General features: G+C 46.0%; 1 protein-coding gene across 2 annotated transcripts in view; it reads left to right on the top strand.

The window, feature by feature from the left end:
- Nucleotides 1-17,943, top strand: part of USP22 (ubiquitin specific peptidase 22) — a 101,832-nt gene that overhangs the window by 46,675 nt on the left and 37,214 nt on the right. For both annotated transcript variants that reach the window (XM_048492555.1, XM_048492554.1), the window contains one exon: nucleotides 3,083-3,184. In XM_048492555.1, coding sequence (XP_048348512.1) covers nucleotides 3,083-3,184 — 102 coding nt within the window. The remainder of the gene's footprint in view (nucleotides 1-3,082; nucleotides 3,185-17,943) is intronic.

Here is a 17,943-nt window from a genome sequence, read left to right as displayed (position 1 = left end):
TGAAATTGAAGGTAATTTCCAAAAGCAGTTTGAAAAAAATAAGTCAAAAGCCACTGTGCACAACCAGCCCAAGTCACAACGTTGCCAGGGAAAAAACTCAGTTGTACCTAACATTGTCAATCCTTATTTTTGTATCTTGGCAGAGAATGTGCTAAGGACAACCCAATATTTGATTTAATACTGAGAACTGGTGTTCCTTCAGTTTGTTTAGGCCAAGGAAATTGACACTGCAGGCTGTTCTGGTCCAGCTTGCACTCTTAAAAGTTTGAACAAAACTTTATTTGAAGCATGAACAAAATTTCCTTGGGCAACAGGTGTTCTACGTCTTTTGCCGTCAATGCTTGCCTGAATACTTACCTTATGTGTAGTATTGCTTCTTAAAATTGGGCAGTTTTGTCACCCCCCCTCGCCTATGGGGGAGTCAAATCTGTCTGTTAAACCCCGCCCCCCATGTGTGTGTGTTGGTCCCACCCCCAAACACTGACATCCGTTTGGCACTAACCTAAAACAACTTACCTGCATATTTAACATGATGTGCTTCTGGAGATCCCCAAGACTTGTATGCATAAAATTCAGCAAATGCAAGCATGAAGAGCCAGGGTTTTAATCTGAATATCTTCCTCCTCTCATCCTATTTTATGTTTGTATATCATTTTGTCTTGGGATTCTCTTAATCAGCTCTGTTGACGCTGTGCAAATTTGATTCTTTCTGGCCGCTTGTATAATTTAATGGTGGATTTATAGAGGTTTTTTGGGGGGTCAGTCTTGGGAGTTTCTGTAGTAGATATATATATGTTAAAGGGCAGCCTGGACTATGTTTGCTAACGTCACCCTCAAGAAACTATTTTGTTGTTTGCGTGCCTTTGTAATGGTGCCTCATCCACCGTTACAAACAGATACAGTATGTTGATTTCAAAGTAGTTTAACTGTTTTATGCAACAGTTCATGGAAATCAGTTTCTCCCTCATTCTCCTGGGAGATATTCCACCCCACGTTGGCATTCAGAAGTACGCTGTTGGAAATGGATAAAGATTAAATGATGCCCGTATTTTATTTATTTGCTGTAATTGACCAGTAATATCACATACAAATTTTAAAAAATGCAACAAAGAAGCAACTACTACAGAGTATTTGTGTATCACCTGCCAGAAATTTCCACACACTGTTCCTGCCATATAGCAGACCTTTGCCACTGTTCAAGAGATGCTAGTCAGTGTCTTTATCTGTAAAATACCTGCTTACGGATCTCTGATTGGTGGTACACAAATATTCTATATAATCCTTTTCCTTGCTTCTTTATTGTGTAATGTTGCTGGACAACGACTGTCAATAAATAAACGAACAATGTCAGTATTTAAGAGGGGGAAGCATTCCCTTTCTGTTCATGAGATCTTGGTTTTGTTGACTTTGCAAGGGGAAATTTTCCATGGGCACGATCGTTTATTTATTTGGACTTTTTTTGGGGGGGGGGGGCAGCCTGGCATTAAAGATACCAGCAGCAGTGTACGTTTCAAACATGAGCAGAAGTTAGAACCATTATGGTAAATCTTGTCACAACCCTGTTGGATGGATAATGCTTGAGAAGAGACATTTTGAAAGGCAAAGACCAAAGAACAACCATAGCCCAGCAAATTGCATGAGTTTCTCCACTAGTGTCTACCTCTTCGCTTTATTCTCCTCTGCTTAAGGCCTATGTTCGCTCACTTTTCCGCAGCGCTTCTTCCAACTCTGCTCATTCTGCTCGGAACAAGATGAGATATAATTGAGCTGAGTCCTCAGTTTTGCCGTTAACATCCAAATGCTTTTATGTTTAAAAGTCACTGGCCGGCATCTCCTCTCTGGGCTACTTTCCAGATCTTTACTGCTCTCTTTAGTAACTCAAAGGAAAGTGGAGAAGAACTGGTCTGTTCTCCTAATCCATTTTGCTAACCTCTTTTCCGATGACCTACTTTTGCTGCTGCCTGTAAACCGAGTGACCATTTTTCTCAAGCACTGTTTGGATGACAAATTCCAGCCGCTGATTCTTGAGACAACATCTTTATTTTTGTTCTCCTTGACAGGTAGGGGGCTAAGAGCTGAAAGTCAGTGCGCATAACTATTTATCAAGAGCTCGTGGCCTTCAAAAGTTGGGAGCCTGGATCTAGAGAGCTTCTTAGGTTTACCCTAAAGGGGTAATTTTTTGAGTACCCTTCGTTGAGGAGGTGAACACCGTGCAGTGTCGCAGAATTGATTTTGAAATATTGCTGAATTTCAGAAGCTTTTTTGCCATGTGTGAAACGGTGTTCTTTGGGATGCGAAGTGAATGTGTAAGCTCTTTAGCACTGAAGTTTTTTGGAAGGCCTGTCTTTGCTAACATCCAGTCTGCATTGGAAACCATAAGGCAGGAGTCTCCAACTGTGGTGCTGATGGGAATTGTAGTCCATGAGCATCTGAAGTGCCAGAGTTGGACACCTCTTCCATAAGGTGATAAGGAACTTCTCACTGGCACATCTATTGGCACAAATGGGGAACGTTCTTTGGTTACACACTTGATTCTGCATTGCCTCTATTAAAAGTGTACATCTGTCCAGAAAGTTGGATTTCTGCTTTGTTTTTGCTTTGTTTTGGCCAAATTGGGCAGATCTCGATGGTCAACCCAGTGGAGGTGTCTCTCTGGATTAAGCCTCAAGATTGTCCCGGCAATGTGACTTCGGTGACATCCAGCTTCCCCCTTCCAAATTGGTGGTTGCTTGAAATAAATTCCAGCAGGGAGAAGCCCTCTCCCGTTGTGTTTTAATTGGAGGCTGTTCCTCCCTCCTTTGTCGGGGATGGAAATGAGGAGGGAGACCGGTTACTTGGAAACGGATAGGAATTCTATACAAGCCACAGCCATTGTGTGCTTTCGAGCACGTATTTGTGGGAAAATATTGTGAGGGTCAGTCACTGCCTTTCTGAACCGTTAGGGGGGAAAAGCAAGCCGTAATGCGGCAGCGAATCCAACTTAATGGACGCCGCGGTTTACGTTGCAAAGTAGCATCCGCGTTGATCTTTGACCGCTGCCCTGAAATACTTTTCTCTCCCCCTCCCCTTTTTAATTGACCAGGTATTGGAGAGAAGTATTCAACATGGGAGCCAACCAAACGCGAGTTGGAGCTGCTTCGACACAACCCCAAGCGCAGGAAAATAACGACAAACTGCACCATAGGTAAGAGAGAACTGGCGGTTTTCCTGGGCCATTCTGCCTCGTCCGTGCTTCACAGCGGCTCCTCCCCTCTCGGCGTTTGAACGGTTTATCCGTCGCTCTCTGCCGTGCGTTGCGGGTTTCGTGCAACGGCGCTTTTGACACCAGCTTCTAAAACGACAGAAGAACGAAGACTGAGTGTCCGTCGGAAGCCTCGCAATCAGAACATGGGTGCTACCTACACCAGCTTGCGGGAAGACAGGTTCACGGCTGCTTAACTAACCAGTTTGAAGGTGTGCGTAATAATCCAGTGGGGGGGCGGGGGGGGAATATCCCAACTCACCTGAAAGCCACGCTTCTCTTACGCACCCAAATCAGAGCTCTCCTTTATTCGAGCACTTCAGAAGTCCATTAGCAGAGTGGAACAAACACATGTATTCCCCCCCCCCCCCCGCATTGGTTCAGTCTGCCCTCCACTTCAAAAGGAATTATTCATGCTCTCATTTTCTTCACAGATTTGGCAGTCCGTGTGTTACTGTCTTGTAATCATTTGTATGTTTACTCCGGGCCTTGCTCTACAGCTAAGTTTAAAACGCAGGTAGGACTCTGAACGTATAGCCAGAAAAGGAGGATGTGTGTTGAAATCATGTGACTTCGGGGCCCTCTTTAAATAACGCGTGATCTTTGGAGCGGCATGTAGATTCAAGGCTTAATGAATTAGCACCTCCAGGTGGAGGGAGGTTAGTATTTTACCCATCTAACTATTACAAAGTGCAGAAAACCTTTTAATAGTGTAGAAAAATAAATATAACAACCAGTAATCCATCCATCCATACACCGCATTCTTACCAACAAATTCTCAAAACATCACGTATCCCTCTTAACAAAATCTCTACTTAGAATAACTCTAATTAACTGATATATGAATATATCGCTTAAACTTGTTACAATAGAGAGGAAATAAGTAAATACGACAATTATTCAACACGAAAAGGTTCTATCCAATTGCACTTTGTAATATCGAGGTGTTTGGAATATGCTGCCACAGGAGGTGGTGATGGCCACTAACCTGGATAGCTTTAAAAGGGGCTTGGACAGATTTATGGAGAAGTCAATCTATGGCTACCAGTTGCGATCCTCCTTGGTCTGAGATTGCAAATGCCTGAGCAGACCAGGTGCTTGGGAGCAGCAGCAGCAGAAGGCCATTGCTTTCACCTCCTGCCTGTGAGCTCCCAAAGGCACCTGGTGGGCCACTGAGAGTGGCAGAGTGCTGGACTAGATGGACTCTGGTCTGATCCAGCAGGCTCTTCCTTATGTTCTTAAGGCCATTGCTTTCACCTCCTGCAGGTGAGCTCCCAAAGGCACCTGGTGGGCCACTGAGAGTGGCAGAGTGCTGGGCTAGATGGACTCTGGTCTGATCCAGCAGGCTCTTTCTTATGTTCTTATGAGGTTTGCTAAGTGGGGTGCAATATTCATCTCTGTTTGGGTCTTTCACTGCTGCAAGCATTGTTGTTATTTTACCGATCTGCCCTATCCCTGGTTCATCTGACACCCCCATGCCTGCAGTTGCATGTCAGTCACCCGATTCTGCGTGGGCATTAACTCTCGGGATTGGATTGGGGGCAGGGGGTGGGGAGCAAACGTGGATCTGGGCCTGCTTATGTTGGGCTCTCTGTGCTAGGCCTGTTTTGGACCATGACGCCTGGTAGGCAAATGTCAGCACCAGAGAAAGTGAACATCGGCTTGCTCCTTTGTTCTGCGACAGCGCTACACACACCTGCAGTAGACCTTGGTCATGTCTGTGGTTTTGTAGTTAAGCCTGACAAACTTTCAGGAGTTAACGCCCACAGCACAGCCGTCCCAGCGGTTCTTAATAGGAGGTAGGTGGTTTGGGGATGGCTCGCTTTCACCCCGTGAGGCATCTGCGGGGGGAGGGAGGAGCCAAGGAATGCCGGGACCTGTGTGAGAGAGAAGCAAACACTTCCTTAAAGCAGCACAGTTGTCAGGGAAGCAGAGACGCTGGTTTTGTAGGAGCAATTTACAGAACGTCAGTTTCTCTTCTCACCCACGCTGCTGCATGACACGTTGGACTTGCTCATTACGGTGGGAGCCTCGGCCGGAACTTGCAGGGCTGGCGGTAATCTCGTGTTAGGGTCATACAGCCCTGCCAGGTTTTGAAAGAAATCCACATCCCTTTTGCCAATTATTGTGTCTGGAGAGGCAGTCAGTTTTCCGTCCTTTTCCCCTTACAGTGTGTTGCTCTTCTTTTTAATTTGCGGATTACTGAATCTGTCTGCCAGGAAGGTTCTGAAATAGCTGCTGCTTTACTCTTGAGTTTAGAAGAAGAGGAAGAGTTTGGATTTATATCCCCCCACTCTTTCTCTCCTGTAAGGAGACTCAAAGGCGCTTACAATCTCCTTTCTCTCCCTCCCCCGGCCACAACAAACACCCTGTGAGGTGGTGGGTGGGGCTGAGAGAGCTCCGAAGAACTGTGACTAGCCCAAGGTCACCCAGCTGGCATGTGCTGGAGCTCACAAGCTACTCTGGTTCACCGGATAAGCCTCCATAGCTCAAGTGGCACAGCGAGGGATAAAACCCAGTTCTCCACATTAGAGTGCACCTGCTGCTGGCTCTACCTGTGTGTAGCTTCAGCCCAGGGTCCGAAATCCTACCCAATGTGCAGTGTTATCATACCGCTGTTACTCCAGTCCTGGGTTTCTTGCACAGTCACTTACCTGTTGTGTTTCCACTTCCTCATTCCTCTTCTCTCCCTCCCCCCCCATTTGTTTCACCTGAAGCTCCTGGTTTTCTAATATTTGTATTTTATTGCTGCTGCCTGTCTCTGTCCTCTCTTCTCCTTCCTTTGCCTTCGTTCTGCTGGCTCATTGTTTCTGTGCAAAAAAACCCCTCTGGTTTCTTCACCTGCTTCCTGTTTTCACTCCTTTTTTCTCTTTCAGTTCCTTTTCTCCAGAGTTCTCTTCGCTTCTGACGTTTAGAAAGCCCGATTGTTTGCGGCATACTTTTTTAAAAAAATAAAGCATATTAAAAGCAGGGTTTTTTCCTAGGCCTTTCCATCCACCTGGTCTCTGCTTCAGCCCCTTCCCAGTTTCGGTGAGATGGTGAGCAGGGTTTGTACAGTGTTTAATTGTAGCCACTGCATAAGATAACTCATTATTATTATGTCGCTGTAAGAAATAAATATGAGTCAGCGTGGTGTAGTGGTTAAGTGCAGGTGGACTCCAATCTGGAGAACCGGGTTTAGTTCCCCTCTTCCCCACTGGAGCAGTGGACTCTTATCTGGCGAACTGGGTTTGTTTCCCCGCTCCTCCACACAAAGCCTGCTGGGTGACCTTGGCCCAGTCACAGTTCTCTCAGGGCTCTCTCAGCCTCGCCTACCTCACCAGGTGTCTGTTGTGGGGAGGGGAAGGGAAAGCAGCCTGTTAGCCCCTTTGAGTTTCCTTGCAAGAAATAAAGGTATAAATTTAAATTCTTCTTTTTCTCTCTTATGGCTGCAGTTTGAACCCATCAGAGCTTTCCCCCGAATCCTGCACAAGAAATTCCGAGACAAGGCAGGCAAAGTGCTTGTTTCAGATCTTCCGCCGTCTGCCGCCCTTTCAAAATTTTTATTTAAAGTTCGTTTTTCTTCCTGAATGAGGACCCCAAAGCGGCTTTTCGTATTGCCCCCCATCCCTCCACTGTATTTTCACAACAACCACTTCGTTAGGATAGCTTATCCCGAGAGATTGTGAGGGGCCTAGGGTCGTGTGGCGGGCTTGCATGGCTAAGGAAGGGATCCGAACTTGGTCGTCCCACTGGTGTCGTGGTTAAGAGCAGTGGATTCTAATCTGGAGAGCCGGGTTTGATTCCCCACTCCTCCACCTGGTGAACCAGATGCATTTGGTGAACCAGATGGATTTCCGCACTCCTACATTCCTGCTGGGTGACCTTGGGCTAGGCCAGGGGTCTGCAACCTGTGGCTCTCCTTGTAAGCCATCTTGAGTCTCCTTATAGGAGAGAAAGGTGGGATATAAATCATCTTCTTCTTTGCCGAGAGGAGGAATAACAAACCAAGCCCTTATTGGAGAGTTGCTCAGAGGGTCTTGAGCCCTCCTGTGGAGGACTCTTATGGTGAACCAGATGTGTTTCCTCACTCCTACATTCCTGCTGGGTGACCTTGGGCCAGTCACAGTTTTCTCCAAACTCTCTCAGCCCCACCTACCTCACAAGATGTTTGTTGTGGGGAGAGGAAGGGAAAGGAGTTTGTAAGCCACCTTGGGCCTCCTTACAGGAGAGAAAGACAGGGTATCAATCTCCTCCTCCTCCTCCTCTTGTCCTAGCCCCACACTTCCGAAATAATGCCCTCACAACTGCATCTTTGTAATTTTGGGTTCGTGCAGCCATGACGTGCCTTCCAAAAAAACTAAGTTGAGGGCAGAAAATAGAAAAGCAGTGCTGAAGAATCATTACTCTAACGGTGCGTTGGAGAAACGCGTCTGCGAAGCCATTCCTGTACCTTGGGGACGATTGCTCCGTGGAAGTGGCGCATTTGACTTGCTGATCGCTCACCTTGTGGACTTTTTCACGGTGTATTTTTGGTGTCCTGAGGAAAACGCAGCTGTGAGTCACACAGCCAAATGGATACTCTGGGGCAGAGCTGTGTTTTGGTAAAGTGGAATATGCATGGGATCTCTGAACAGTGATTTATTTATTTTTTTAACCAGTGGTGCTTATGCTGGGCCCTTGAAGGCAGTTTGGGGGCTTGTTCCTCCCAACGGTGTTGTTTTTTAGTCCGATGTCCCTGTGTGCTGCCCCCCCCCCCGGTCTTTCTGGGGCAGGAGGAGGAAAGAGGCTTGTAAAACTTAAAGGATAAAGGAAATGATTGATCTTTATATTCCCAAATCTCTTCTCGAAGCCTGGAGCGTCTGTGGAGATTTTAAAGGGGTTAATGACCACGGTGTCCGAAACTGGAAGGCTTAGATCACGTTTGACAGGGGGAAAATTTGGTTTCTTCCTCAGAAATACCTCAGGCCTTTTACTGGGGGAAGGACAGCATTATCCTTGTCCTTCCGATTCTGCTCCTTGTCCCCAAATGCCTTATAAATATGTACCTGCTTTCAGGTCTTTCCCAGGGTATTTTTCACACTGACTTGTGCGCCTTGTAAATCCAAAATCTGCCAGGAGCCTGTGCAAATGTGACTGGTATCTGAAAAGCTGTCGTTTGTGTGTTTGTAAATTTTTATGCAGGTATCAGGACTTGCCTGCTGCGGAACTGTTTAATCTCCGGTATTATGAGGCAGAAACACGGCCCCCAACTCATCATTATCTTTGTGTTTTTCATTTTCTACCTTTTGCACCGGTCTTCTGAGTGACAGGTTATCAAAGCAGGTGCAGCAGGAATTGAAAACTTGGAGTGGTTAGTCTTGATTTCGAAAGATGTCCTTTTTTATTTTGAAGCTTACCTGTAAGCATAAAGAAGAGGCAAGTAGTCAAATGGCAAAAATTAATTCAGAGCGTTGTCTCCAGAGGTCGAAAAGAAAAGAGAAAGAAACTGAGGCCCCTCCCGCACATGCAGAATAATGCACTTTCAATCCACTTTTCACCATTGTTTGCAAGTGGATTTGGCTATTCCTCTCAGTACGATCCAGCTGCAAAGTGCATTGAAAGTGGATTGAAAGCGCATTACTCTGCATGTGCGGGAGGGGCCAAAGATTGGATGAGAATACAATGCAAAGGAGGACAGAAGAGTAACCTTTCCAAATATTATTGCAGAAGGGGTCTAAGGAAGTCTAGGACTGCTGCGCAGAGGCAGGCAATGGCAAACCACCTATGAACGTCTCTTGCCTAGAAAACCCCACCAGGGGGCACCATAAGTCAGCTATAAAAAAAAATTAAGCGGAAAAACATTGGGATCCTGCATTGCCACCCGCACATTATTCTACTCCTGTGAAAATGTGAGACTCCAGCCCGACGGGTTTTCACTGGTGCTAGGCCACAGCGGTAATAACACTCATTATATTTAAAACACCCAAAGAAAAGATTAAAATTTCCATGCGGAATAAGGTTATGTAAATGTCAAGAATCTCTTGTCAATGTCTCAAGTGCTATGTTATATATTCGGTTTTCAGTTTTTGGTTGATTTTTCTCCTGTTGCCTGCATAACCGAAAACCTCACTCCTCTCAGAGTTGTTCCCAGTAATTAGCAGAATAGTCAGTATTATTATTATATTTTGCTGTGGCTGGTTGTATTATTATTTTATTTATTATTATTTATTAAATTTAATAGACCACCATATCCCCACAGTGTTAATCTGGCTGGCTGGTTCTATCCTCTTGACTGTGTCACTATTCAAGGCTGTTGGGTAGTAAAGTGTTTCAGAGCGGTGAAGTCTAATCTGGAGATTTGAGTTTGATCCCCTGCCCCTCCGCATGAAACCTGCCGGGTGGGCCTAGATCCAGTTACAGTTCTTCACAACTCTCTCAGCTCACTTTAGCATGGCATAGTGGTTAAGAGCAGGTGGACTCTAATCTGGAGAACCAGGTTGGAGTCCCCACTTCTCCCCCTGAGCGGTGGAGTCTTATTTGGAGAGCTGAGCCTTCTAAGCCTTGCTTTCTGTAAAAGCAAAGTGTGGTATATGGGCAATTGAAGAAGAAGAAAAGGAAGAGTTTGGATTTATACCCTACTTTTCTCTCCTGTAAGGAGACTCAAGGTGGCTTCCAAGCTCCTTTCCCTTCCTCTCCCCACAACAGACACCTCGTGAGGCAGGTAGGGCTGAGAGAGTTTGGAGAGAACTGTGCCTAGCCCAGGGGTCTGCAACCTGTGGCTCTCCAGATGTTCATTGGCCACAATTCCCATCAGAGGACAAGGTCCATGAACATCTGGAGAGGACAAGGTCCATGAACATCTGGAGAGCCACAGGTTGCAGACCCCTGGCCTAGCCCAATGTCACCCAGCAGGAATGTAGGAGTGTGGAAACGCATCTGGTTTACCAGATAAGCCTCCGCCACTCAGGTGGGGAATCAAACCCAGTTCTCCAGATTAGAATCCACCTGCTCTTAACCACCACACCACGCTGGCTGTCTTGGAAGCCAAAGCTGCCCCGCACATGTTCTTTTCCCCTTCCCTGTTGTGTCCTCTGATGGAATCGGGTTGGCGGAGGCAGGCCCTGCCGTAACAACTGGAGGCTCCCTACATGTGTAACTGGGCCCGGCTTAGCCTGGTTCCTAGCAATGCTGTGCCCAGGGAGGGGTTCCAGGAGGGCGGACGGAAGAAAAACTGAAGACAGGGGCAGGTAAAGGGAGGTTATCTGGTGGTTGGGAAGGGGAGAAGGAATAAGGAAAGGATATGGAGGTTTTCAAGCATCCGCAAGAGGAAACAGTGAGGAACAGGGTAATGAGATGCCCGTCTTGGCAGGTCCTTTGCTTGCAAACATTTCCTTTTCCACATGATTAGGCAAAAATATTGCATTTGGGGGGTGGTCTTATTGCTATCCTGGAGAGGACAGTCTCTGCCTTGGAGAGCTGAGGCCACAGCTCCCAGCACAGTCCCACCACATAGCTGCTCAGTTTACAAACGGAGCACTCCTGCCTGCGAAGCCAGAGCTACATTGTCCTGCTGCAGTGTTGTGTCAGGCCGCCTCACAGCTCACGTCAGACTTCCTGGTAACGTTTTGCCAGGAACCTCATCATTAAATGTTGTCAAAAGCAAACAAAAGCAATTCTCTGCCTCTGTTCTAAAAGCCCTGAGTCCTCCAGGGGAAGATATTGCTAGTATATCCAGAGAGAGAGAGAGAGAGAGAGAGAGAGAGAGAGAGAGAGAGAGAGAGAGACAGAGAGAGACAGAGAGACAGAGAGAGAGACAGAGAGACAGAGAGACAGAGAGAGAGAGAGAGAGACAGAGAGACAGAGACATCCGAAAGGTACTTCTGAACAGATTGACATACTAGCTGGGCGTCAGACTACCTGGTAACGTTTTGCCAGCCCCCGTCGAATGTTGTCGAAAGCAAACAAAAGCAATTCTCTGCCAAAACTCCTGAGTCCTCCAGGAAAAGATACCCTGTTTCTCCGGAAATAAGACATCTCCTGAGAATAAGACGTAGTTGAGGTTTTGCTGAAGTGCTAAATATAAAACATCCCCCAAAAGCAAGACGTAGCAAAGTTTTGGTTTGGAAGCATACCCGTCGAACAGAGCAGGCAGCTGTGGAGCGGAAAAATAAGACATCCCCTGAAAATAAGACATAGCGCATCTTTGGGAGCAAAAATTAATATAAGACACTGTCTTCTTTTTAGAGAAACACGGTATTGCTAGTATATCCAGAGAGAGAGAGAGTGTGTGTGTGTGTGTATCGCTCTCCCTGAAAGAGTGGTACTCCAGAACAGACTGACATACTAGCTGGGGATCAGGCCGCCTCCGATTAGCATATGAAGTGACTTTGTGGCAGAAAACTCTGCCGCATTCACAATAGGCGAGCATTTGCTTTCCCAAAGCACATGGGTAATTAGCCGAAGCCACCTGGGATTCCCATTGGTGGCAAGGCCAAAAAGAAAGAAGCGGGGGGTGGGGGCTCCTTTAAAAAAAGGAGAGAGAGAGAAAGGAAGGCGCAAATGCTTTTTCAGGAAGAATGGTGCGACGTGGGGGTGGCACCCCAGACAATGGCCGCGTCACAGTGGCAGGTGGCTTTTCCAGCTGCTTGACCTGAGAGAGGCGGAGCCTGAGCGGAATAAATATTGCAAGGGTTTTCCAGTTGTAAAGGTGGCGCAGGGGAAGGCAACGGGCGCAGAACAGCAGCCTGAGAAGACGTTACTTCTGGTCCTGTGAGCAGCGGCCAGAAGTGCTGGCTGGCCTTTTCCTCCTGTACTGTATAAAGTATGCATGAGCTCTGCGGCGCGAGGGCCCAACTGGAATGTGCTGAAGGACCGCCTGAATTCTTCAAGGGCTTCTTTAAAAAGTGGTGGATGTACTATTTTTAATTTCCTTCGGCCCTGTCTCTACCGACTTTACATTCCAGTTCTTGTTTAAACGGAGCTTGTGTGATGAACTTTTAGCATGGGTTTAAATTTTTAATGGTGGCCGTCTTGGGGAGTCAAATGGAACATGGAATCAAAGAGTTGGAAGAGACCACAAGGGCCATCAAGTCCAACCCCTGCCATGCAGGAACACACAATCAGAGCACTCCTGACTTGTTTACAGATTCAAAGCTAAGGCAAGAGTGTCAAACTTTGGCCCTCCAGATGTTCATGGACTACGATACCCATCAGTCCCTGCCAGTGTTATATTTTTGGATTATATCTCCATAAGGAAAGGTGTTTGTAAGCCCCTTTGAGTCTTCTTACAGGAGAGAAAGAGGGATATAAATCCAAACTCCTCCTCCTCCTCCTCCTTCACTCTTGTCTTATACTGTTATCGAAGTACAATAACCAGTTTAATCATTTTCACTTCTAGGCACTGTTTAGGTTTCATTTGATCTAGAACCCACTTATTTATCTTTTTGGTGGTCCATAAAACAGTCATTCAGCACCCCATTTCAAACAACTGCTTTCTTCTTGTCTGCTTTCTTTTATTTTCAGCCAGTATTTTAGTTTATTGTCGAAGGCTTTCACGACCGGAATCACTTGGGTGCTGTGTGGCACTGTGTGGTTTCTGGGTGCTGTGTGGTTTCCGGGCTGTATGGCCGTGTTCTAGCAGCATTCTCTCCTGACGTTTCGCCTGCATCTGTGGCTGGCATCTGTGGCTGGCATTTAGATGCCAGCCACAGAATGGTATAAAACGCCAGGAGAGAATTTCAGGAACATCGGCCATACAGCCGCGAAAACTTCAGCTGCTTTAGCACCCAAGTATTTTAGTTGTTGTTAAAAACAGTTTCATACTCAGCCCTGTACATCTCTGTAATACCTGGGCTATCCCTTGCCATTGTTGGCTAATACAGTAAGGAACGAGAACGTTTTGAAATGTTGCTGTGCATTTTCCCTCCCCTCCTTTTTTCTTTTTTTTTTTCTTTCTCTGTTTTGTGTGTGTGTGTGTGTGTGTGTGTGTGTGTGTGTGTGTGTGTGTGTGTGTGTGTGTGTGTGTGTGTGTGTGTGAGAGAGAGAGAGAGAGAGAGAGAGAGAGAGCGTGTGTGTGTGTGTGCATTTCCGAAAACAGAAGACCACTCCAGGAGGCCCGATTGTACCCGCCATCTGTGAGCGAAGAAACACCCAGGTGTTTCAAAGTTCTGAGAGGCTTCCTGTTTCTGGAAACCCGCGGACGTTAAATTTCAGTCAAATCAAAGCTTCCAGATTTGGCAGACTGACCGAGGGTCCTAATCCTGAGTGATTTCGGATGCAGCTTCGCCTCAGAAGCTTGACACTTGACTGCCTAATGGCTCCCTGCGTCTGGGCCCGATAAAGCGTATTGCCTTTGGTGACGCCTCCTCCAGCATTTCCATTTCAAGATCGGAGAATAAATCAGGACTTGGGGAAATAGATTCCTTTCTGCCAGGAGATTGTATTGCCTGGCTGGCAAGTTAAGTGCAGGATTTGTTGCCGTTCTGAATAATCTTTTCTGTTCCTCTCACGCTGAAGGACTTTGCCGTCCTCTGAATAATATGGAATTTAGAACAGCGCAGTCTGAATCCCGTCTGCAGTTAATTGTTTAACTGGAAACTACCTCACCTTACTATGGTTTAGCAGGCAGGTCGCAGTTGAGGGATTCTTTTCTATTTGCAGTTCAACAGATTTGAATAATAATAATAATAATAATAATAATAATAATAATAATAATAATAATAATAATAATAATAATAATAATAATAATAATAATAATAATAATTGGTTTTTATACCCCATTTTTCTCTACCTTTAAGGAGTCGCCAAGCACCTAACAATCGCCTTTCTTTCCTCTCCCCACAACAGACATCTGGTGAGGTAGGTCGGGCCGAGAGAGTTCTGAGAGCTGTGACCGGCCCAAGGTCACCCAGCAGGCTTCATGTGGAGGAGCGGGGACACAAACCTGGTTGTACAGATCAGAGTCGCTCGCTCTCCTGTGGAGGAGTGACCCAGTTCTCCAGATTAGACTCCACTGCTTTTAACAACCATACTGTTTTTTCGCACTGTGCTGCTCAGCTTGCTTGTCATCATGTAGGCTGCAGTGTCCACCATTGTGCATTCATTCTGTCAGAAACTGTTATTTAGCAATATGACGTGCACTTGTAGTGTGGGGTAGAAGAAGAAGAGGAGTTTGGGTTTATATCCCCCCTTTCTCTCCTGTAAGGAGACTCAAAGGGGCTTACAATCTCCTTTACCTCCCCCCACCCCAAAACAAACGCCCTGTGATGTGGGTGGGGCTGAGAGAGCTCCAAAGAACTGTGACTTGCCCAAGGTCACCCAGCTGGCTTGTGTTGGAGTGCAGTGCACAAGCTAATCTAGTTCACCAGATAAGCCTGCACAGCTCAAGTGGCAGAGCAGGGAATCAAACCCAGTTCTCCAGATTGGAGTGCACCTGCTCTTAACCACTATGCCAAGCTGGCGTTGTGAAGGTGTCGGACTAGGACCTGGGAAACCCAGGTCCGAATTCCCACTCACTCCATTAAAACTTGCTGGGCGACCTTGGTCCAGTCCTTGACTCCTGAAAGCTAATACAGGCGAGGAAGACTCCCCAAAGAAAACTAAGCGTTGTGATGCAGAGGCAGGCGAATGGTGGCAAACCACCTCGAATATTTCTTTCCTTGGGCCATCATGAGACAGCTCCGAAGTAACGGCAGAAGAAAAAAATCAACCAAAAATTGCAACTCTGTAAGCAGCGGCACGTGCGGGCATTTTAAACAGAGAATTCCATGACTGATTCGTCGTCTTTCACTTTCTTCGTTTGTGGTTAACCGCCTTTTCTTCATCGATCTCAGGTGGGCAAAAATGGCATCTCCTTTCTCCCCTTTATTTTTACCATTCCTCTTTGTGCTATGTCGTGGCAGCGGGAGAGAGAGGCTGGTGAGTTCCATGGCCAAATGTGGGTTTCTATCCTGGCCTCCCAATTCCTCCTTCAGGCCCCTTCCGCACATGCAGAATAGTGCACTTTCAGTCCACTTTCAATGCACTTTGCAGCCGGGTTTTACTGTGCGGAATAGCCAAATCCACGTTGCAAACAATTGCGAAAGTGGATTAAAAATGCATTATTCTGCCTGTTGGAGTGTGTTTTAACCAGTACCCTCCACCGGTTCTTTTCCTGCCTTCCTGTAACTCGAGTGCATGGATATCATTTGCAGGGGATTTGAATTAATCCCAGCCTTTAGTCTGGAAATATCCATGCTTCTTTCCCATCAACAGTTTTTTAAATCCTACCCAAGGCCACAATTATGTGGGCATCAGCAACAGCATGGATTTGGGGTCTGTTGCTTCTGACTCAGGAAGGAGTTACACTTAATGGATCCCACAGTGCTACAGTAACGTCAAATTGGGCCACCCTTGAACTCTTCGCTGTTCGTCTTGCGGAGCTTTCAGGCCCGTTTCCAGTTCCTCGTTGCCGCACACCATTTCCTGGATCGGTCCTCCTCTGTGCTCTGACACCTCTTTATTAATCTTTATTTTTTTAGTTGATATTTAATCATTGTGGCCCCGGGTTTTGCATCCGAGGACAAACCTTGGCGGAGTATATTCCCTCGCTACATTTACTTTTATAATATTACTGGAAAGCTGGCGATTTGGAACGACGACAAAGCCTGCCGACATCCTCTTCCTGCCTGCTTTCGATGTGGCAGATGAGCCTGGAAGTCCGGGTCGTTTATCATCTCATTTTTATTTAGCACCAATGCGAACAAGAACCACAATAAATCACTGGTGTCTGTTACTGTCGTGGCCCGTTGGGTTTCTAAAATAACTCTCTTGTAGTAATGCAGGAATTTTGTTTTAGTGGTTCTTCAGTTCAGGGCTTAGGCTGACATTCAAAGGCAGCGTTCCCCCTGTAATCGATACCAGAATCCTCTTTTGACCCTAATAAATGCTACTGAAGGGGAGTGGCTGGTTAAGTCCAGTACTGGCCTGAAAGAAAGAGGAGCAGATCCAAAATAGACAAAGTTGGAAGAGTATGTGTAACGCTGCAAATAAAAGAAGAAGAGTTTGCATTGATACCTTTCTCTCCTGTAAGGAGACTCAAGGTGGCTGACAAGCTCCTTTCCCTTCCTCTCCCCACAACACACACCTTGTGAGGTAGGTGAGGCTGAGAGAGTTCCGAAGAACTGTGACTGGCCCAAGGTCACCCAGCAGGAATGTAGGAGTGCAGAAACACATCTGGTTCACCTGATAAGTCTCTGCCACTCAGACGGAGGAGTGGGGAATCAAACCCGATTTTCCAGATTAGAATCCACCTGCTATTTATGTATTTATTTATTTCTTGCATTTATATCCCACCATATCTCAGAGACTCAGGGCAGCTTACACTAAAAATGGTACCCCCTATTAACAAACTATTGCATAATTTTTTTTCACATGCCTCCAAACACTCTGACATAAACCTTCGGGGGTACTTGTACCCCAAGTTGGGAAGCACTGATTAAGATGACTGTGAAAACCTATGGATGCCTGTTGTGAATTGCATGTTACAAGGAAGTGATTAGAGAATCATAAAATATTAATTATACCTGTTCAGAAGGCTTTGTCCACACCTTGTGGTATTTTTGTGGCAGTGTTTACCTCTTGTTGGTAGTATGTGCCACGGAGTGAGGCTGTTTACCAATACATGTTTGGCTTTTTATGGTATATGTATTGTACAATTTTCAGCTGTTTTATGATGTACATTTTTGCATTTCTTTACAGTTTGTGTATATTGCATTTATTTGCGATATGCTGAATCAGTGCTTGGCAGCATTTCGTTCTTTTTTGTCCTTGAGACCTTGCAAGAGGTGTACAGGGGGGTTTTCTTATAATTTTTTGTTTGTTTTGGGGGCTTTTTTTACAGTTTTCCTGGTTTCTTTTTCTCAACCTTTGGGCTACCTAATCTCTCTCTATATATATCCATCCATCCATCCATCCATCCATCCATCCATCCATCCATCCATCCATCCATCCATCCATCCATCCATCCATCCATCCATCCATCCATCTATCCATCTATCCATCCATCCATCTATCCATCCATCCATCCATCTATCTATCTATCTATCTATCTATCTATCTATCTATCTATCTATCTATCTATCTATCTATCTATCTATCTATCTATCTATCTATCTATCTATCTATCTATCTATCTATCTATCCATCCTTTAGTTTTATAGGCCACCCTCCCCCAAAGGGTTCAGGGCTGTAGTGGACCCTCCCATTTTTGTGTTAGTCCTGTCAGCCCAGAGGAGATAATTTCCGAAATAGAAATTTTTATTCAGCTTTGTGTATCGAATTTCCCGGAGGACCGCGGCGAGAATTTTTGTGGTCCAAAAGGACTTTTCAAACTCTTCGTCCTCAAAAATGCATTCAGTGTAGGATGTGACTTTTTTAAAAAAAATGTATCAACGTAACTTCTTAGGGGGCTCGCAGTTCACTGTCGAAACGAGGACATGTTGGTGTCTCTTAAAAGGCTCCGAACGGTTCTGTAGAGTCTATGAAAGAAAGAGATCCTCACCCCTGCCTGCAGCCCCAAAACAACTGCAGTTTGCCCCCAGAAAGCAGGCGAAGAACTAATCACAGTTCTCTTCCCAGAAGCAATACATATTTATCACTTTCCCTCGCATGTCATCCCTTTGTTACCATACGTTCGCGCTCCAGCATCCAGATTAAGGGCTGGGGGAACTGAAATTCGGTATGCTCAAAAAGGCCAAAGCTAA

The sequence above is a fragment of the Sphaerodactylus townsendi genome, linkage group LG04 (genome assembly GCF_021028975.2).
Source record: "Sphaerodactylus townsendi isolate TG3544 linkage group LG04, MPM_Stown_v2.3, whole genome shotgun sequence".
NCBI lineage: Eukaryota > Metazoa > Chordata > Lepidosauria > Squamata > Sphaerodactylidae > Sphaerodactylus > Sphaerodactylus townsendi.
Note: the sequence above shows the minus strand (reverse complement) of the source record. Positions and strands in the feature narration are given on the sequence as shown.